Source organism: Oryzias latipes, chromosome 6, assembly GCF_002234675.1.
Source record: "Oryzias latipes chromosome 6, ASM223467v1".
Classification (NCBI taxonomy): Eukaryota; Metazoa; Chordata; class Actinopteri; order Beloniformes; family Adrianichthyidae; genus Oryzias; species Oryzias latipes.
The window spans coordinates 1,067,622-1,089,843 of record NC_019864.2 but is presented as its reverse complement, the minus strand read 5'-3'; the positions used below and the strand labels follow the sequence as shown (position 1 = coordinate 1,089,843).

Here is a 22,222-nt window from a genome sequence, read left to right as displayed (position 1 = left end):
TCAAACCTGGATTCCTGGATCTTAATGCGAAAAATGCTGTGGAATGTTCCTTTAGTGCCCTCACGAATCAGAAGCTGTCAATCGCAAGCCAACTTCAGCGGCCGGACACACGGAGAAAGCAGTGACGTCATCGCCCCGCCTCCCTTCTGCTAATGCTCAATATTAATGAATTTTGCTACAAATTTTGCAGGGTGGATGTGAAAATGCAAATGCAATCCCCTCTTTGCATTTTTGTTTTAATTATGACACAGAATAAGCGGTTTTAAGTATAAAATGAAAAAGCATTTTGAAATATTGCTTTTTCATTTTAATTTTGAGTCATTTGATGCAGTTTCATTTTGAAAAAGAAAAAGCATTTCTGTTAATCCATTTTAATTGTCAAATTAGACATTTCTAAATGAATTTTACTACACATTTAACAGAGAACATTTTGAAAATGAAATGTCAAATACTATTTTCTTTATCATTTTAATTTTGTGACAGCATAAGCAGTGTTGAAGTAGAAAAAGAAAAAGCATTGTGGCGGATTGCTTTTTCATTTTAATTTTGAGCCAAAAAATGCAGCTTCATTTTGAAAAAGAAAAAGCATTTCTGGAATTACCTTTTACTTTTATTTATGCTAAAGAATCGCTTCCATATAAATGAACACATGCAAATGGGAATTTGTCAGTTATGACTTTGTTTGTCAGACTTTACAGCAGAAGATTTTTACACACAGATGCAGGTTTTTGCTGTGTAAGTTTTCACATACTATATTACAAATTCTAACATCAAATTTACAAGTGCGTCCTTTTTGGAACATATTTACCTTCATAGTCTTCATACCTTACTTTGTAAGGCAGAATTGATCATATTCAGTCGGCCCATTGCGACAGCTTCTACCGACCTCAACGACCTAGAAGCCCTCACACCTAACCATCTGTTGCTGCTTAAGACCAAACCTGAGCTGCTTCCAGGGATTTTTGAAAGAAACAACTTGTACGTTATTCGTAGATGGAGTGACGTTTAGTACCTGGCGGACATATTCTGGAAACATCAGGAGGAGACTGCAAAGTCTCCTCCTGAAGTGACTCTGGGATGGGTGTGATGGGTCACATGCAATCCTGATGGCTTTGCGGGTGAGGTGTAAATGTCCGAGAGGCCAGTGAGAGGGACACCGATGATATTCTCTGCTGTTTTACAATGTGCTGCAGAGTCTTCCTGCAGAAAGCGGTGCAGGCTCCGTACCACACGGTGATGCAGCTGGTCAGGATGCTCTCAATGGCAACACCTTAGAAGGTCTGCAATAGGGGGGGGCTCTAGCCCTCTTCAGTTTGCGGAGGAGGTACAGGCGCTGTTGGGCTTTCTTGGCCAGTGAAGTAGTGTTGTGGTACAGAGACAGGTCTTCAGAGATGTGCACCCCCAGGTGCAGCTCACCCTTTCCACAGCAGCACCATTGATGATCAGTGGAGCGTGCTGGGTGTGAGTTCTCCTGAAGTCCACAATCATCTCCTTTGTCTTCTCCACATTCAGGTGGAGATTGTTGTCCTCGCACCACAGAGCCAGCTTGCTCACCTCACTCCTGTAGGTCCACTGTTGATGAGACCCACCACTGTTGTGTCCGCAAACTTACTGAAGAGGTTGGAGGTTGATGTTGGGATGCAGTCGTGAGTCAGCAGAGTGAAGAGAAGGGGGCTCAGCACACATCCTTGGGGGACCCCTGTGTTCATTGTGATGGTGCTGGAGGTGATATGGGCAGCATGAACTGCCTGTGGTCTCCCTGTCAGAAAGTCCAGCAGTCACTTACACAGGGAGGTGTTGAGTCCTAGTTGGTCCAGCTTGTGGATGAGCTGCTGGGGGATGACATGATAGCATCAGCACCATCAGGTCGCTGGGAGGAGGAGGAGGAGCTTTCTGTGCTGGGGTGCTGTTGTCTGTCTCAAAGCGGGCAAAGAAGGTGTTAAGCTGGTTCAGCACAGGGGTTGAGTTGTTGCAGGTCTGTGGGCCGGGCCTGTAATCAGTGATGCTCTGAATGCCCCGCCACAGGTTCCTGGTGTCTCTGAAGCGGTCAGCCATCCTCCTGGAGTGCTCCTTCTGGCCACCCTGATGCCACGTGACAGGTTGGCCCTGGCTGTTCTCAAACCACTGATCTCCAGGAAGGGCCTCTGCTGCACAACACTGCTAACTGACTGACAGGATCTGTCTGTGATGGACCCAGAAGAAGCTAAACTCAGATGAATCTGCTTTGGAGGAGCATTGGTGTCCGTCTCTGCATGTGACATCTGTTAGCATTATAATTTAAACATTTAAATGCTGGTGACCATTTCCTCCTAAAGACAACAGACTTTCCTGATTTTAAGTCAGACCATCTTGTTTATTTCAGGCTGTTCTCCAGGGTTGAGCTCAGTCACTTGTTCTGCAAAGTTTGTGTGAACTGAGGTTTCCGGATCACTGCAAATGCTTTCATCGTCTTTTCAGTATCAACTCCCCCCCAGGGTTAAGGGGTTAACAGGGTGAGGAGGCTGAATAAACTTTTTCTCCATTGCCTTTGCTGGATCGGATCGAACGAACAACTGCAGCTTTTCATGTCACAAATACTCCTGCACAAAGGAAATGTGTCGGGTGGATCTAAAGGGAAGAGGCAACAATAACAATGTTTTCTAGCTCAGTCGTTCATAGTGATTCAGATTCACAAGAAACAACATCCGTAAAAGACCCACTGTTGGACCATCCACAAGACGTATGCTGAGCTGCAAGGTTTTCCACAGGAAACAGAATTAAGCTTGTTTGCTGCTATGGGATGATGAGAAGGTCATTGGGATGTGATATTGGGGCAAATAACAGCTGAATGAAAGGTCCCATACATGAATAGGTTCAGCAAGTCCTGACAGCAAAGGCATCTCTTGCTTACTGATTACTGCAGAGCTGGTTAACAGGTCTCAGCCCAGATTATGTGACTATTTAACAGATGCTGTAAGTTTTCTAAAAGATTGTCTGTGTCATCTACAGATGCTGCATCAGATGAAACTGTCCACTCAGAAGCTGCTGGGTCACAAAACAAAACGTTGCTGTCCCATTGAAAAATTCATGGTCACAGCTCTCAGAGTGAAAACACATGGGCATGCAGCAGTCATCCCATAAAAGGGCAGGAAAAAATACTGTGGCAATTTGAGGGTGGGAGTGGGTCTGGTTCAAACACAAAACCTGAAACAAAGAAGATAGGGAGTCTTTGTAGAAATACAACTTGAACAAAACAAAACATAGGTGAGCTAAACAACTGTAACTAAACACAAACGAATGACTGCAAAGTGTAGCAGGCAGGGCTTTTTCAAGTAGCCAGACGTAGTAAAGCACCTGAAGGGGGCTGGGCTGAGCAAAATGTCTTCTACTCTGAGTCATTTGTGGTGGTAGCATCTGAACAAGTGGACATCTCTCTGCAGATACTCAACATCTGTACACCTATGCCCTTTACATCCTGAAAAGTTATGGAAGTATTTCTGTAGCATAATTAAAAATAAAAGTCAAAACCAGAAATGCTTTTTCGTTTTCCAAATGAAGCTGCATTTTTTGACACACAATTAAATTCCGCCAAAATGCTTTTCATTTTCTTCCTCAACACTGCTTATTCTATTACTTAATTAAAATGATAATGAAAATAGTATTTGACATTTTCATTTTCAAAAAGTTCTCTGGTAAATGTGTAGCAACATTCATTTAGAAATGTCAAATTTGACAATTAAAATGGATTTTTAATTTTCAAAATGTTACTGCATCAAATGACTCAAAATTAAAATGAAAAATCAATACTTCAAAATGCTTTTTCATTTTCTACTTACACTGACCAAAAATATAAACGCAACACTTTTGTTATTGCTCCCATTTTTTATGGTATGAACTCAAAGATGTGAAACATTTTCCACATACACAAAATAACCAGTTCTCTGAAATATTGTTCACAAATCTGACTAAATCTGTGATAGTGAGCACTTCTCCTTTGCCAAGAAAATCCATCCCACCTCGCAGGTGTGCCATATCAAGATGCTGATTAGACAGCATGATTATTGCACAGGTGTGCCTTAGACTGACCACAAGAAAAGGCCACTCTGAAATCTTCAGTTTTGTTTTATTGAGGGGGTCAGGGGACTCAAACAACCAGTCAGTATCTGGTGTGACCACCATTGGGCGATGACGTCAGTGCTTTCTCCGTGTGTCCGGCTGCTAAGAGACACAGACATGCTAGGATCAGCTTTGTGCTAGCGGCAGGGGAGATGGCTTTGTGACGTTTGTGCTCCCCTGATGATTATACACAGCTTCTCAGAACTACGTAGCAGCATTAGCTCCTTCTGCAGTCCGGAGTTTGGGACCACAGCTGCCTTCGGAAGCCCCGCTGTCCGCACGGTTCGAAGCTTCTCCCTCGGACTAGCTCTTTGAGTTAAACCCAGAGAGAAAGCTTATCCGGGGAAGCTTCGAAGCGCAGGAGGCGGAAATGCTGCTCAAAGACCTGAGAAACTCTAAACCATCATATGAATTTGTGTTTCCAGTGGTGTTCTGAACAAAATAAAGGCTGATGTTATTCCCACATATTTACATCCAAGTTGCTCATTGCTGGATTGACCGCCTGGAGTTCTGTTCCTCCGAGGCTAATTTTTCTAGCACAGATTAGCCTAATGCTAACGCTTCTATCGGGTCCTTGCAGCCAAAGAAAATGCCCTGACCGCACAGATTTAAAACATTATGAGCGAGCTGACCCTTCATAATAATTATAACAGCTAAAACCGCACATTTAGAAGATAGTCTCCTGCAGCGTGGCGCTGACTTTGCTGTTCCAGGACAGATGGAGCCCATCAACAGCTCCAGCAGATTTTGCCATGCTAAACGTTAGCTGGTTGGACGAACACGTATCTTTTGGAGCCAAACAGCCGTACACAGCCACGGATCTGTCCTTTTATTACTGTATCACTATCTTGGATGTAAATATGTGGGAATTACATCAGCCTTTATTTTGTCTGGACACCACTGGAAACACAAATTCATATGATGGTTTAGTTTCTCAGGTCTGCACTTCTGCCTTCGCGATCCGGCTGCCGGTCCGAAGATAAAGCAAGTCGTCTGGGCGAAAGTTTCGAACCGCGGTGCATCCAAAGGAGGACCACAGAAGGCGGAAATGCTACGTAGTCCTGAGAAGATGAGTTCAATCATCAGGAGTGCACAAACGTGACAAAGCCCTCTCCTCTGCCGCACTGCTCCTAGCATGTGTCTGTTAGCAGCCGGACACACGGAGAAAGCACTGACGTCATTGCGCCACCTCCCCTCTGGAAATGCTAAAATAAATTGACTTACGCGACAGTTTTTGCAGGCTGGATGTGAAAACCCAAATGCAATCCCCTCTTTGCATTTTGGTTTTAATTATGACACAGAATAAGCGGATTTTGAGTAGAAATGAAAAAGCTTTTTGAAGTATTGATTTTTCATTTTAATTTTGAGTCAAAAAATGCAGCTTAATTTTGAAAAAGAAAAAGCATTTCTGTTAATCCATTTTAATTGTCAAATTAGACCTTTCTAAATGAATTTTGCTACACATTTACCAGAGAACGTCTTGAAAATGAAATGTCAAATATCATTTTAATTATCATTTTAATTAAGTGACAGAATAAGCGGTGTTGAAATAGAAAATGAAAAAGCATTTTGGTGGATTGCTTTTTCATTTTAATTTTGAGTCAAAAATGCAGCTTCATTTTGAAAATGAAAAAGCATTTCTGGTTTTGACTTTTATTTTAATTATGCGACACCATCGCTTGCGTGTTAAAATATTCACGTTTCAAAAACAGATCTGGACTGCAGCCGCTCTAAGACCGGATCACGGAGAGACCGGAGCTACGGCCCGGTGTGGCCCCGGGCTGTGGGCGGCGCACCGCTCCGGTCTGACGGCTTCTCAGTCAGTCAGAGCGCGCGGAGCAGAGTAGCGGGCGCACCGTGACAACAACGACCTTGAGACACACAGGGGCTTCATGGGGCTGTAAGGTCTGAACCTGAACAGGGAACCCTCCCCACACCCGCGGGACAGTTTGATCTTCCAGTACTCTCTCCTCCTCGGACATGGAGACTCCCTTTTGCTGTTGGCTGCTCTTCACAGCGCAGCTGCTTCTCGGCTGCCAACAAGGTAAGGCTCGCCGCGTTAGGATAGGCTTCCTGCGCTCACGGCGCCCCATTCCCCAACCTGCAGACTGCACACAAAGTAATGACGCAGCGGCTTAGAGGGGACTATTTGTTTCTCAAATGTTTGTTTGTTAAAAAGTTAAAATTTTCTTTAAAAAATATTTTATTTCCTGAACTTCAGTGCGCGCGCCTTTGTTCAATTATCTTTTGTGAGCGCCCGTCCGTCTGCAGTGACCTACGCTTGTGTTGTTGTGGTGCGCAGCTCTGTGGTTAAATCTGCGCGCAGGAATCCGGGAGAAGTTTGTTCGTCGGTGATGATCCTCGTCTCTCTCTGAGCGAAGCATCTCATGACCTGATCACTGAAATAAATTGGTTTAGAGACGATTTTTGACGCCTCAGCCTGATGGATGGGACTGCTGGAGAAGTCTGGATCATCAGCGATTCACTTCTGTGATGACCAAGAGTCAGGTTTATTACAGCAACAACACTTGACCCTGAAAAAGAGCGTTATCAAGTCATAGCAGTCAGGTGAAGGGACAGCAGATGTGAAGCAGACAAGAGAAGACAACTGATCCAGGATGCAAAGCAGCAGTTATGGTTTTGGATGATAGTTCCACTCTGGCTTTGGAGAACTCTCAGATTCTGCATCCGAGCGCAGAGTGAAAAGGATGGAAAATGAAACATTTTGTTAGAAGGGTGGGTTGTGTATGTGTGTGTGTGTGTGTATTTGTCTGTGTGTATGAGGGGAGTTTGGCTTAGGCTGCCGACTTTTAATTCTTTGGATTTATCAAAACTTCATCTCTGCAGGTTTGAAAAAAGGCTTCCATGGTGTGTGTGTTCTGGTGTGTGCGGTGGGGTGAGCAGCAGGCACGTGCACACATAAGGCCTAGGGGTGCTTGAGCACCTGCCCTTTTTGCCTCGTATTTAAAAGTGTCCTCCTTTTTTATTAGCATGAATCATTTTCTGGTAAAGGTTCAAGAAAAAATTGCCAACCCCCCCCCCCCCCCCCCCCCCGTTTTGTATTGTTTAACGTTGTATTTTTTAAAGAACCACCTTCTCTAAACTCTTTATTATTCAGTTTCATAATTTTTTGTATCAACATCTTTTCAGTCACAACAAAAGTCTGTGTTTAGAGGATCAGATGCAGAAAAGAATGTAGCTGTGTATCCCAACATAGAACCAGTCACATTGGATACATCTGTCAGGAACTGGAGGTGTGGGAACCAAAATGCAGGAAACTGGGCTTGGAGGCAGAAATGTATACATTTAATGAATAAATGTAAACAGGACAACAACCGTGGAGAAACAAAAAGCAGATGACCTGACAATGTAGACCTGAAAACCAGACACTTCTACCCACTGAAGACAATGAACAGGAAAGAAGACATCTGGGGATGATTGACATGAACCTGGAGTGACTGACAGAGGACAGAACAGGACCAAAACCACCACTGAAAAACTGAACTGAACTACAGAGTCCTCACAGCAACATATCATTAAATATTATTAATAATTCCAGCATTCTGGGTATGAAAGTTGTTGGATGTTTGTGTTTAAAACATTACCAACTGGATTCAACTTGATTCATGTAGATGTCTGCAGGACGTTGTGCCAACATAAATAGACTCCAGTGTTTTATTGCTTTCTATGTCTTTCAAGTCTATGATAAAGTGAAAAAAGTCATGTTGACAGTAATTGGTTTACATAAAACATGACTTTTGTATCACTTTCATCAACACAGGTATCATAGCTGAGTAATTATCTATTAGTAGTTTACTTAATTTTCATATTGTTTAAAGGACAAAAAAAGTGTTTTTGCTGCCTTTTTCTGACTTTGAGCCCCTGCCCCTCTGAAATCCTGTGCACATCCCTGGTGTGCAAACCCTGATTCAGGCTGACACGTCCTGACAGAACGGAGAACTCGACGAGGTTAAGCTCCCATCAACTACCTGTTAACAAATGAGCTTCTGGAATACACTGTCTGAGAAATTTCACACCTGGTTGGGTGAACATGTGTGTGTGTTTGTGGGGAATCCCTGGAGCTCCATACACTCAAATTCAAGTGAGGGCTGCTGCAGGATGAAGATGCTGCCTTTCAGACCTCCAAGGATTGCCAACATCTGTTAAAAACTGTCAACGTTCACAACCTTGAGTTCTTCAGTTTTTCCACAAACATGAGGATTATTAATGGGATTAAATGGATTACAGCTCTCCATGTCTCCCCACAGTCTGGCTGCCCAGAAAGACTCTGACTGGCGATCATGATTCTGCAGGTTCGGGAAACCTCAGCGTGTTTCGGTGTCTTCATAGCTCCCACTAACAGCAGGCTTTTGTTCTTCTGCAGTTTCCAGTGCCCCAAGCGCTGGCCGACTGCATACAAGCATAAGGTTTCTGTCAGTCTGGGTCAAACCTGGAATGATGTCATCACATGGAAAGGCCCGCGGGCACAGCTGGAGAGCAAGGAACCTGACAGCTCTGAGGCTGTTGTCCTCTAGTGTTTGTGAGCACAGATCCTTGCAGGGGTCTGAAAAGGGGTGTCGGTGGAGGGAGGCCAGGATTCCTCACTGCCACGTTATCCTGGCAGGTTTGGCAGATCCCTTCCTCTTTGTTCTGCCCTCAGTATGCTCTGCTCATGTAATTGGAACAGCTGAGGTGTGTAACAAAGACTATGGACCACGCTAATCGCTCCTGCTCTCACCTGAAGCGATGAAGCTGCTGGGGGGCAGGGAAAAAGAAGACAAAGAAGGTGACAGACCTGGGGATGGTGAAGTAAAGATGGTGGATAAGAAGGAGGCATTTCTTCACCATCTGTCCAGAAAGGCTGACTGCGAATAGTTTGGGCCAAGTGGGCCCAGCAGGTTTTTGTGGTGTAACAGGGAGTCCTCTGACAGATGGCTGCAGTGGTCACATATAGACGGGTGCTGAAGTCCTGCAGTGTTTCTGATGAATGTCATGGAAAAAAGACGAAACAGATGAGATGTGCCTAGATTTTTGGATCATTTTTCCTGATTTGGTGTTCCTTGGTTCTGCATAATGGTTTTTTTGGGACTTTTTCTTTTAGGTTCCAGCACCAAGTGAATGGTACTGGATGGCATCACGTTAGAAAAAAGGTGGTGAATAAAATGACTGGTGAGGACAAGCGGCGTTTTTGAGCTCCAATGTAAAGGGAAACACCAGGAAAATGAAGGTGTCTTGTTCCACCGATGAAAGCAGGCTTGCAGAGGAGTCCTGGTTCAGGAAGATCACAGATCTTTGTGCAGTTTCAGAAAACAAGGATTGGCTGGCTGACTGACAGCAGGTGGTCTAATCTCATTTGTTCTGAAAATGAATTGTGATGATGCCAGATGATGCTCTGGCCATTTAAACTCACCAAACAGTAATATGCTTTGTCTTACTGCGGGCAGGTTTGAATCCGCTGTTGAGTGGTTCAGGCCAGTTCTACATGGCTTCAAGTATTTGGAAGACAATGGTTCAAATCAGATTCGTTCTAGAATTTAAAATGATTGCTTTGCTTCTCTTTGAACTTGAGCTGAATGTTTATGCTGCTTCCTCTGCTCCACATTCATGTGTCTCTCTGCCTCCTCTTTCTGTTCTCTGTCCTGCATCCCTCTATGGGCAGACATCCCTTCTAGTCTCATTGGTAGACTGACTTAAAAAAAGGCAGGGGGGTATTTGATGACCAGATTAGAGGGTATTAGGCTCAGCAGCGTTCAGTCAGGCGTACATGGGGGCACCAGTCTAAGTCCTTCTGTCGCCTCTGTTTTTCTTTGCTCTGTGACTGGTTGAATGGGGGCCAGAGGGACAGGGGGAAACAAGCAGCCGGGACTTTGGCGGGGGTCAGCTCAGGAGGCCAACCTGTCCTGCTCTGCCTCCTCAGCCGGGACGATAAATTATTGTGTCTCAGAGGAGATTTGTTTAGTAACAGTAGGAAAAGGGCAAGTATAGAAAGGCGGGAGGTTGGATGGTGTGGTATGAAGCGGGAGGGTGGGGACAGAGGAGTGGGAGGGTGTCGTGTGCTTTTGATATGGTGGTAAATGGACAATTGAGCGTGACGAGGATCTCGCTGCGATTCGTCCTGGCAGAAGCGGAGAGGAGACAACGCCGTCCCAGTGAAACCTAGAGTGATAGAGGGGTTTTCACACACAGTACGGCAAGAAGGGAGGAACAAATGCGTCAGGAAAAAAGTGGTGTGATAGTCATCAGAAACAAGGTTTTTTAAAATAGGTTTCAAAAGGAGCAGATCATTTACACCCGCCGTGATTTGTTCCAAAAAAAAAAAAAACGGCGGTCTATTGAGCCCAAAACAGTGTTCTATTGTATTCTAAAATTCTCTTTAAAAAGGACATTTTATTTGTATCAAAGCAAAAACCATTCAGTAAACTCAGGTCAATGGAGATGGTCTAGCAGTTAGGTGTTACAATCTAGCTAAGGAGCAGTGTTTTTTTGGTCAAGCCTACTAAATTTTTTTGGTGACTTCTGCTGATTTTTTAAACATTTTGTTTATACATTTTATTATTAAAAATGCTACATATTGACAGGATGACTCATTGGCGTTTTAATGAAACTTTTTTTTGTAGTCATAAAATAATCAGACCAACATGCTGTTACAACAAAAACACTTAGTTTCTATTAATAGAATGTTGAAAATCCATGAAAATACACACTTTTTGTCACACTCGCATGTATGCATCCATCTGTGTATTTTTTTTAAAGAAACATTTCAGAGTCGTCAGTGTGCTCAGTTGGCGTAGTTAGTTTTTCATGGACCATTATAGTTCAATGAAATATTTTTAAGCGAAACAAAAAAGGGGGGCTCACAGACTGGCATATTGAGAGTTTTTTCCTTGTTGGGACTTTTCTTTTCTCAGCTCAGATTTTCACCTTATCTCTCTGTTTGTGGACTTTTTCCTCTGAATCACTCTCACACATTTCTTGTGGCCTAATGCCTTCATGCCCCCCATCCCCAGAGGATTTTAATCTTCCCTGTTGTACCCCCTCTTTGCTCTGAGCTGGAGGGTTTGAGGGGTGGGAGGTGGGCTTGTTTTTAATCAGCCAATCATGGCAGTGCTGCTGCTGTCTGCTAGGCGTTCTGTCACCTCTGTTGCCCCCCTTCCCTGTGATGCAGGCCATTCCTGTAATGGCTGACGGAGCAGATCCGGGTGGCCAACAGCCCCCCTGACAGAAGGACGGCCCAGAACTGTTGAAAACAAGTGAGACCCCTGTTGAGCAGCTGGTGGAGAGCCATTTTATTTGACCCCCACTTTTCTCCTTCGTTTTTCTCCCTGTGTGTGTGGTCCCCCTCCATCTCAGATTCGCTGCACTTCCTGGCTCAGAGCAGGATCGCTTTCCTCAGTTGAAGGCCTGCTGCTCTCTGATTTGTGGCGGTGAATGCATGGACTCTGCTGGGGGTTGGCGTGCAGCGAGGCAGTGCGAGAGCCGCAGCAGAACGTCTTCATGTTGTCCGGTCATCCTCTCGTCCAGATCACTCTGTCCGGCTGAAGACAGACTGGTGCAGAAGCAGGCAGTGCAGCAAAAGGGCCACAAAATCCCTGATCTGGATCCTTCAGATTGCTGAACATCTCCTTTTGGAGTGCAGACAGACACATCTGTTTTCTTCCATCTGGATCACTGTGGCAGCAGGATGTGAGAAGCATGGTTCTGGTTCAGGAAATCCTGCATCTGCAAAGCTCTCTAAATTAGAACAGTCTGAATATCTTTCGGCTCAGCTGGTTATGTTTGAATAAAGGCTAGTTATCCACTGAACGGTGTGACAGAAATGTTGGTGAAGCAAAGCTGCCTGAATGAAGTTTGTTTGAGAGGCTTTCGAGACATTCCAGGTCCATCCTGGTGGGTTTGGATCACACATAGGGTCCTGCAGACCACAGACGAGGGAGCAGACAAGTGATATGAGGGGATGGCTCCTCTGCGATCCCCTGAAAGCAAAACAGAACAAAAATGTTTGATATATTCAGCATTCTGACGCTGCCTCTCCTTTGCCCTGAAAGGAATCCTGGAGGGTTTGAGTGATGGGAATCAGTGATGAGGAGAGAAAAATGCCAGAAAAAGGGGGCACCCAAAAACAGAGGACAGGAAGTGATGCATGACTGCAACTTGTCAGTAACAAAGAATAACTGCACTGACAGTGGGGCATCACAGGACCAGCAACAGCAGACAACAACCTCAGTAAGCTGGGGGGGTCAAGAAGCTGCAGCAGAAACTGAGAAAGTGCAGCAATGATCTGAACTCAAAGCAACAGCTTATGTTCCAACAAAAAAGCTTCTGATCTGAGAACCAACAACTTCTTCCACATTGTTCTATATTTTGTATTCAGATGTGTGTGTGTGTGTGTGTGTGTGGGGGGGGGGGTGCTGTTAGTTAGTAGCACCACAGGGAGACTCCAGCTGAAGTGTGTCAAGGTCAAAAAAAGGGAGAATAAAATCTATAGCATCCTTCTGTCCCACCTCCTACTGCTATTTTCAACTGGGTCATCCCTCAAAATAGTCATCCCCCCCCCCCCCTCACCTCAGGCACCATCAGTGAAACTGTGCCAGTTAATGAGCTGTGTTTGCCCTGATGATGCTCGCACTGAAGCAGCATGACTCTTCATCAGGTGGAAAAGCAATTAGAGTTCAGCTGCAGGCGAGCGGCTGCGAGTGACCGCCCCCTGCAGGTGATGGAGCTCTGACACTGTGGGGGGGGCGTTGGCGGAGAAGGTGCTGCCGGGGGACAGAGGGCGAGTGAAGGACTCTTTACAGACAACTGCTTGAAGCCTCATTTGGTTTTAGATAGTAGGGGTGCCACCTCCATGATTGATTAGGGGGGGAACAATCAGTGCAGATTGAAATGTGATCTGAGTTCAACAAAGGCTAAGGATCAGTTCAGTACGTTTGGTTTTTGACGAATGGATGGCAGTTTTTACTTTACATGAAGATCATCAGTCATCCAGCAGTTTTTAAGGGAGGCGTGTCTGCCGTTGGAAACTTCAGGCGCTTGTGCGCGACCAATGATCAGTTTGAACAGATGAAAAAGATCCATATGCCATCAGCCCCACAGCTGCAGTTTCATCTCGGAGCCTTTTCTCCCACGGTTATCTCTGTAGCTGAATGCTTCAGGAACCACTGATCTGCTGGGATTTTCACCACAACTTTGAACATTCTGAGAAAGACGAAATATCTGTGTGTGTGTGTGTGTGTGGGGGGGGTTGTTTGGAGAAATCTCAATGATAAAGGACATCAACATCTGGCAATGATCCGTAACCTGGTAACCTGGGTAACCTTGAGTCTGATGAGCTGCAGCAGATGACTGGACTTGAATCCAGTAGATTGGGACCAAAAAGATCAGAAACCCTTCCATGAAAGGATCTGTGACGGCACAGATTCAATGTTCACCATGTTGAACTTCTTGTCTGCAGCTCTGTAGCTGCTCTCTATGTCTATGAAAATAACATGTGCGTGTGCGGCTGTGTTTCATGGATAACTTCCTTAATAGTTTTTTGAACAAACTGCATTGTGAAGCCTGAACTTACTGAGCAGCTGCAGAAATAACATCAATCCTAGCCTCAAAGAACAGTAGTCCAGCTAAAGAAAGAGTTAATATATCCACAAAACAATTATCACCCAGAGCCACCATGAAAATGAATGCAGTTGTGTGCTTCAGCTGCAGCTTATCACATCAGGAAACATCAGAACAAAGCCACAGAAACACGCTCTTTTGCCACATTGATCTCTTAGAAACAGAAATAAGTAAGGGGAAACATTAAATTAAGCTGTCTAATCCACAGACACAGACAGGATTCAGAGTTTGAGTAGATTTGTTTCCAGCAGAAACACGTTTTGAGGCTAAAAAGGCCTGTCGGAGAATCCTTCTGAGACCTGGCTGTGATCCTCGAAAGAATTCCGATGGTTCCTCAGTTCTGCTGCTGAAGGTTCCAGTCAGAACACAACAGATTTTTTCTTGAATGCACTGTTAGTTTGCATGTGTGAACATGCACAAGTGTGGAGAGCCCAGGAAGCTGTTTTCAGTTAAAATGATTTGTGGTCCCAAAAGTGAACCCCCCATCCCACATGCACACGCATACGTGCACACACACACACAAACAGACATGTGCTTGCACACATTATCCTTCATCTAAATGAAGGTTAGAGGCAGAGCATTCATGAGCCTGATGTCAGAGCTCCGGTAAACCATCTGAGCTCCAGCCTGCAGTGTTGGGGCTTTCTCAGCTCCAGAATGGACATCCTGGTGCCTTTAGTTCCTGCAGATGTTCCACAGCTGGGGTCATCAGTCTGTTCAGTATGTGACCCCTCTCCAAACAGCAAATCTGCTGACTTACCCTCTTCTTCATTTAATCAGTTATTGAGGTGTGGTGGGGGTAGGGTAGGGGGGTCAGCCTGCAATGCACTTTGGGGGGAGGGGCTACTTGGCAGTGGTCCCCTTCCCATGGTTGCCGTATGGAAACGGGATCCCCCCCCTCTCAGTTTTAATTGCACCATAGTCATGTTGGACCCTTGGTGGTGGTGGTGGTGGGGGGGGGGTGCTTGGGCATCACTGTGAGTAATCAGCAGATGTCCTCTCAGTGCCTTACCTGCCAATTTTAAACTGCACCCTTTAGTACACACCCTTTACCCCTCAAGAACACACGCACACACACACGCTCACAAACACACAAACATTTCAAGGAAGGTGGGACCTCTGACCATCTGTCCCCTACCCCATCCCTGGCAGGGGGTGTCAGGCCCTTGGCAACCCTGTTGTGGTCCTGCTGGCCTGGGTGGGGGATGCGATTGCCCGCCGGGCGGTTGTTCTCTATCTGCTACCGTGCGGGTGTTGGGGGGTCCGCTGCTGCTGCCGCTGCGGCAGGGGTCCTGGTGTGGGGATGACTGGACACTCTGCCTCTTTCATTTTACATTCCATCATCCACCTTAGAAGAACATAAACTCTCTCTCAAGCACAGGTGTTAGCTCACCTTTGCACAAATAGTTTGTGTGACTGAATGAAATGTTTCACATGTGTTGGTCTGAAGTCGTAAGTATGTTTGTGTGAACATGAGTTGCATTGTGTACATGTTGACATGTTTGTAGGAACATTTCTTTTGGAGCCAACAGGTATGTTTGTAACATTTCAGTGTGTGTGTGGACAGGCCACGCCCCTTCTAGATGTGTGTTACTCAGCCAAACTTGACTGTAATGATTATAAACATTCAGCAAGTTGTTGCTTTATGCTGCTTCATGGTTTTACCCCCCACCCCCTCCTTCTATAACCACCCTCCTATCCGCCCCCCGCCCCCCAACATCCCTCTCCCTTCTTCCCTCCTTTTCTTTTCCGTCCGGTCCAACACAAAAATGTTACAAATGTAAGTAAGACAAATACATTTTAGTATAAATTCCAAAAAGGGTTTATTCAAATATACACCTACTGTGTCAGAATATTCATCACCCCTATTGTAAAAGTAAAATATGTCCAACACAAGAAGCTTTCAGCTCTCATCTGTTTGCTCAGCTGTTGGACAGGACTAGTTAAAAAAAAATCTGCTGAACATTCCTGCTCCTCTGAAGATGATCCTTTTGTTTTTTCTGAAACAGCAGTGTCTGCTCTTCGTCATCATAATCATCTTTGGATGTTCATCATCATCAGCAGCAGCAGCATAATCATCAGAAGTGTGTAAGACATAGACTTTGCATTTTGTGTTTAGTGAGGAAGACGAGGGAACCGAGGAATCAAAGCTGCATTGTGTCCATGAGGGCGGAGTTTGTAGGCTGGTTTGGGTGGGCTCTTGGATACATAAGACACCCTGCTGAGCTCCAGCACCTCTGACTGCGGAACATCTCTACGGCTTCACAGCTTCTGGGTTCAGGTTCATCAATCCTCCTTTGTGATTGTCTGTCCAGACCCCTGTGAAGGTAAATAGATGGGGGTTGTCATGGGCAGGCACATGCCATATAAAGGGAGTCACCCCTGGTCAAGATGGGACCAGAAGCTGCAGCTCAGGAAAGGACTTCATGACCCACACTTCAGCTGTTTCCTGTGAAGAGGGCAACTTCTTGCTATGTGGACCCCCCAAGCCCAACATGGAAACGACAGATTCCTCACGGATGCTATGAAGCCTTTAGTAATAAAGGAAAGCTGATGGATCACTGACAGAAATATCACTGAATTCTTTTTGAATTTTTGCACAAAGTTTTCAGTCTGAGTTAATTTGACTTAAATAATTAAAAAAAAACATGCAACTGCAAAAGCTCTCTTTCTACTATCGAGGAGACCTGACAGGAAGTAAAGTGAAACGATTCTGCCTCTGCAGCTCAGAAGAACCTCAGTCTCACCATCCTTAGTGCAGATGCTTGTGGTTCTGCTGGTATATCAATCACCAATCGTCATGTTGACCTGTGACGTTTTTGTGCCTAGGGGGCGGTGTATGTGGGAGGGGGTGTTGGCTGCAGCCCAGGGACACTGATGATGGAAACTGTGGATAGTCAAATCAATCGTTCATTGCCTCTCCCCTCCAGCTCTGAAAAGCTCGGCCTGCATGAAGTCGGGTCAGTCATGTTCACTGCAGCGCTCCTTCCCCCAAATCTTCTTGTAATCGCCTTCATGAACCCAACAATTTGAACCGACTGTGGGTTCAATTCCTCAAGCAGACTTAGCTGTCTGTCTGCAGCACTTTTTGGTGTTTGTTTTGGTGAAGCTCAGCAACCATCTTTGCTTTAGAATAATTTCTCCTGGGAAGCAAATGCACTTTTTTTTTTACTGTTTGGAAGTGTGTGAGTTGCTCAGAGGGAAATGCAGAAGGGGCAGTCAGGGAAAGGTCGTTGTGGAAATTAAGGATAAGGTCTTGTTTGAAGTGTTGGGCTGCAGGGAGCTGTCATTGCACCAAGGGATACATCTGTATCCCCAAGTTCATAATTGTTGGTGATGAGAAAAGGTAAGGAGACTTAAGTCAAACCATAGTAATGTGACTTAGCTGTGAGTTCATTTAAATGAAATATGGTTAGGTTTGGTACATTTGCTTCTGTACAAGAAGAGCCAGGAGAAAGCAAGCTGTCCTTGGGGGACAGATCAGATTCAGTTAATACAAAGAATATGTTGAAGCATTTGTTTTTGTTGATGCGGTTGAAGTCCTGACTGGAGGAAGTCCGTACATGTTGACTTTTGGTCTTTTGCTGAACCCCACATGTTGGTTGACTGTTTGAGTCCATCTGTTTGTTTTTGAGGATTTTTAATGATGAAAAATATGGATGGTGAAGGAATCGAACCACCAATTGTTCATTAACAGAAATATGACTTTAACCTAAAAAACTTTATTTTGAAAATCATTTGAGAAAGATTGTATTTCAAAGACCCACTCCAATGAAAATGGGTTTTTTAAAATGTTCTCAGGCCATTTTTCTCAATCGCTGTGAATCAAGAGGAGATTAAAAGCCTGTAGTTGTTACTACAAACTACTGTTGGGGGGCCACAAACCCCCTGCTCCGCTCCATTCTGATGCATCCACCTGCAGACAAATAGATCAGTGTACGTCTTTGTTTTCCTCGTCTGAGCTGGAATCTTGATCAGAACTGTACGGCTGGTTAGCTTCAATATTGCTCACCATGTTTGTTGCACCGATAATGTTAGCTTGGGGGTGTGAGGGGCTGTAAGTTAGCGGGAGAGAGTGGAAATAAAGGGAAGCTGGGGAAATGAGCGCAGGCTTCCTCCACACCAACATTCCCTCCCACAACTAAGAGGTGAAGTTCTGATGAACTCCAGCCGCTCTGCAGAAACTATGTCCTAGAAAACAACACAGGTTTTTTGATTTTGGCAAAAAACTGCATCATTATAATTAAAGGACCACTGGGAACACTTTGAAAACAGATCAAAAGGTGATTGGAGTGGGACTTTAATGCTTCAAAACTCCCACAATTTCCATTTCCATTTTTTATTGAAAACTGCAACCCAGTGTTGACACAACAGCCTCAGGTAATGTGAGAAGAAGCAGAGGTTTGAGGATCCACAAATGCATGTTAAAGAATAAAACAGACGGCTCTTTTTAAACAACAGAATAAACAAACAAGCCATATCTGCAGTAGGGTTGGGCGATGTCCCTTAAATTGGCCGTTGACGATGTTTGCTGTCAACCATCGGGATGGACGATGACATCGTCGGGGGGGGGTGTTTTTTTATATTTTTCTTTCTTATATAACTGCTATTCGTTTTTTTGCTTTTTTCATTTTATTTCCCAACTAATGACTAATCCACGATGATCCAGTATAAACTGAGGGACCGGTGGAGCGCGGACTTACAGCTTTGTGTTTGAGGGGAAGGGGGGGGGGTGCTTTGTTACATGAGCGCTATGTGTGGGAGATTTAAGACTGCGATCCGTCCCGCAGCTCTGGGGGGGTACAAGCAACCGAACTCAGAACCGGGTCTAAAAGTGTGTGTCTGAGCACAGCTCGGATCGTCAGCACACACAGCGGTTTGAGCTTCAAAGCAGAAATGTCGCTCAGTCCTTAGAAAACAATCAAACAATGACGTGGATTTGTGTTTCCAGTTGTGTCCCGACTAAATAAAGACTGATGTTATTCACAGCATGCAGCGCCACCCAAAGCTAATGTTGTTAGCCCGTGTTAGCATACTGCTAATCCTGGCTTCGTCCAGAAAAGGCACTGACCACACGGATTAAAATTCAAATGATGAGCGAACAGGTGTTTCATAATAACCGTAACATTATTAAAAGCACGTTTAGAAGATCATCTCGTATTTTACCGAGCTGACATGTCAATGTATATAGCCGCTCGGCGCTGTTTAACATTGTTTTGTATTGAATTGTTACATTCAATAAAGTTTGAAAAAAAAGCCGCTTGGCGGAATTTATATCCTTCGGGTTTTCAAACCCTACTGCGCATGTGCGAATGATTTATTCCGGCGGAAAGTGTGACCTTAGTGAACGTTTTTATATTCTGAAAACATTTTTCTGGGCCCATGTACACGGTTGGATACTAATCCGACCATTGATCCCATCAAGATATTTTGTACATGTAACCGCGGCTTATGGTGTGGACGCGCAACGTGGCGGGGGCGTGGCATCACGATGGTGGTCTCTCCATCGGGATGTCAGTCACCCATCACGATGGACGATGATATCGTCCATCGGCACAACCCTAATCTGCAGCCTATTTTTTAAATAATGTTCCTCCTTTTTTTGAAAAAAAAAAGGTGTTCTTTGTTTGCATTCTTTCACTTACAGATCTTAAATGGAAACTCGATTATAGCAGACCAAAAGTTGAAATGAGTAAATTTTGAACGTATTGCTATAAAATGTTCTTCAGAAACGGAAGATGAGAGTTCTTGATGGATGGAGTACGGTGGCCCTGAAGTGCAAACCATTCAACAAATCACTCGATACAAAAACATTTTTAAGATCACAGCAACAATTTAAAAAGCGTATTACATTTTAGAAAACAAAACAAAATTTCAGAAACCAAAACATAAAAAAGAAAAAAGAAAAAAAAGAAAAAAAGATTTCAGAAAACAAAATTAATTTCCAGAAAAAAAAAGAAATATTACAAAATGAAAACATTTCAGAAAAAAAATAATTTCCAGAAAACAAAATGAAATAAAAAAAATGAAAACATTTCAGAAAAACAAAATGAAATATTAAAAAATGAAAAACATTTCAGAAAAAAAAATGAAATATTAAAAAATGAAAAACATTTCAGAACACAGAATGAATTTCCAGAAAACAAAACGAAATCTTCAAAAATGAAAAACATTTCCAAACCGGAAGAATCAGGTACTATGGGACAACGCTGATTGGATGATGATGTTTGTCAATCATTTGAACTGAAAAGTATTTTAAATGAAGCGACGACGGATTTTATCGTCCAAACAACAATGTACCATGATAATCCCCGTATTTCCCATTTACACATTAAATCAAAAATGCAGCAAACAGATAATGAAGGTTTAAATTATTTTTTGAATATTTCGTCTGAAGCAGAACGCTCACCCGGAAGTAGTTTGTGTGGATGACGTCCGTTCTGCAGGTAAACAAAGAAAGGGACGGTAAAACGTTAACATAAACTTTAATCTTTGAATATTTAGCGGATGTGATGACAGAACGCACCCAGAAATATCAACACCAACCAGGTTTACAAATGTTTCAAAATGTCTGTGAGAGGATTCTGTCTAAAGCAGCAGCTGCGAAGAAACGGGTGTTAAAGACGGCGCACATCAGGAAATGCAGTCCCGCCATCCACAGATAAGGTATGGAGGCACATTTGTTTGATGTAATAAATGTAGCGTTAAACGTGATTTCTAGGTGGGTGTTTACAGACAGATCCAAGATCCTTCAGTCATACGTTAATGACAGGTTACCTCATCAGCTGGAGAGGGGGGGGGTCACGTGGGCAGGATTCTCAGACAGGTGTACCAGCAGCATAAATCAGCAAAGCTGTCAGGTAAACTGCAGCAGTTTGTGTCTCAGAATAACATTTATGAATGCGTCTTATTCACACTATTAAGATCTGTGACTTTAGAGTGTGTCAGTGCACAGAAACATGACAGTAAATGACTGGATGTGCACATCATCAGACACGTCCAGGTGTGTAACTAAAGGTGGCAAAGTCTGTAGTGTAAAATAAATCTTTAAAAAAAACGTTTTAGTCTTTCAGGCAGAGGAGGAATATCAAATTGTTTTAGAATGTATTTTTTATAAGACTGAAATAATGTATTTTATTCTGAGTTTGGTGTTTTGACCCCTCCCTAATGAATTTCTGGTTTAACCCATTTTCTCCTCATTTTGATGAACTCAACTTTTTCCTGAATGAAAGATGAACGGTAGCCGATGTTTTTCTGTCAGGGATTTTTAATTTATTAATTTATCTCTGTCAGGGATTTCAATGGAGCTGGAGTCCAGTGCAGAGGAAGCTGCAAGCATGTACGAGCAGGAACTGGCGTCTCTTACCTGTGCATCTTCCTCTGGATGTGATGCTGATGGACAATGTGGACAAAACTTTCCTGACATGACTCTTTTTGATATAGTTGTTAAGCACAAACAGACTTTCCCAGATGCATTTTTTCCTCTAATAAATGTGACTGACAGGTACGCTGAGTAAATGCTGAATGTAAACGTAACATTTGATTGACTGCATGAAGAAGCCCTTAAAGGAAAATCCACAACTGTTTCTTTGTTTCTGTTACTGAATAACGTATTCATGTTAAGTTTTCAATAAATATACTGCATTGCTATGAAACAAATTTGTTTATTTTCATATCCATTATTACAATCCTCACGTCAGCATTCAGTTTTTTCATTGACAAAAAAACATTTCTAAACAACAGCTTTGAAAATCAAACATCATCTTTGTTAATAAAGCTTTAAAACCTAAAATGGTAAACATGGAAAAACTCCTAAATGAAGCAAGCCTAATATGAACATTTTAAACTGGAGTTTTGCTTAAAGGAACATTAAGTTGTTTGGAGTTGTACAAGTGTTTGATGCAATTCCTCATAGATGTGATTTCCAGATCATCAGCCCGACGCTAAAGCCAGGAATTGTGCTTCGTCTTTCACTCCCCACTGCATCATTTACAACTAATCAGGCTTATGCAGCAGGTTAAAGACTTTTTTTTAAAGGACCTGCAATTTAAAAAAAAAAAAATTAGATATTAAGGTTAAATAATATTTATTGATTACATTTCACATAAATCATGGTGACTTGCCTGTACACTGCACAATGATATGAATGACTTTAGTCTTCTTGTATTCCCATGTAGAGCTGCCATCTGTTCTTCTGCAGCACAAACCTTTCTGGAACTTCGCTTTGAGAAACTTCACCTGCAGAAATATCACATGTTAATTCAATTAAGTATTTTATAAACTTTAAAGTTCATTTTTAAGTTTCAGTATATGTATATGTATGGTTCAAAAATATACAATACACTTAAATATTATTTCCCATAAGAACTTGTTTACTGATTTCAGTCTTAAAGTCGATTTTTAGCAACACTGGTGCCGTATAATTACTGTAATTACTGTATAAATCACAGAATCAGGCTGGCTCGGAGCTTTTTCTCTCATGTTGTCACCGAAAACGGGAACGGCTATCATGTGA

General features: G+C 43.4%; 1 protein-coding gene across 5 annotated transcripts in view; it reads left to right on the top strand.

Annotated features, from left to right (window-relative positions):
* The first annotated feature begins 5,889 nt into the window (after window positions 1-5,889).
* The window catches only part of ptprz1 (protein tyrosine phosphatase, receptor type Z1), an 86,172-nt gene continuing 69,839 nt past the window's right edge, over window positions 5,890-22,222 (top strand). For 2 of the 5 annotated variants that reach the window (XM_023955429.1, XM_023955428.1), the window contains exon 1: window positions 5,890-6,139. In XM_023955429.1, the coding sequence (XP_023811197.1) occupies window positions 6,076-6,139 (64 nt within the window). In that variant the 5' untranslated portion in view covers window positions 5,890-6,075. The remainder of the gene's footprint in view (window positions 6,140-22,222) is intronic. The other 3 variants (XM_023955427.1, XM_023955430.1, XM_023955431.1) reach the window with 3 other exon arrangements.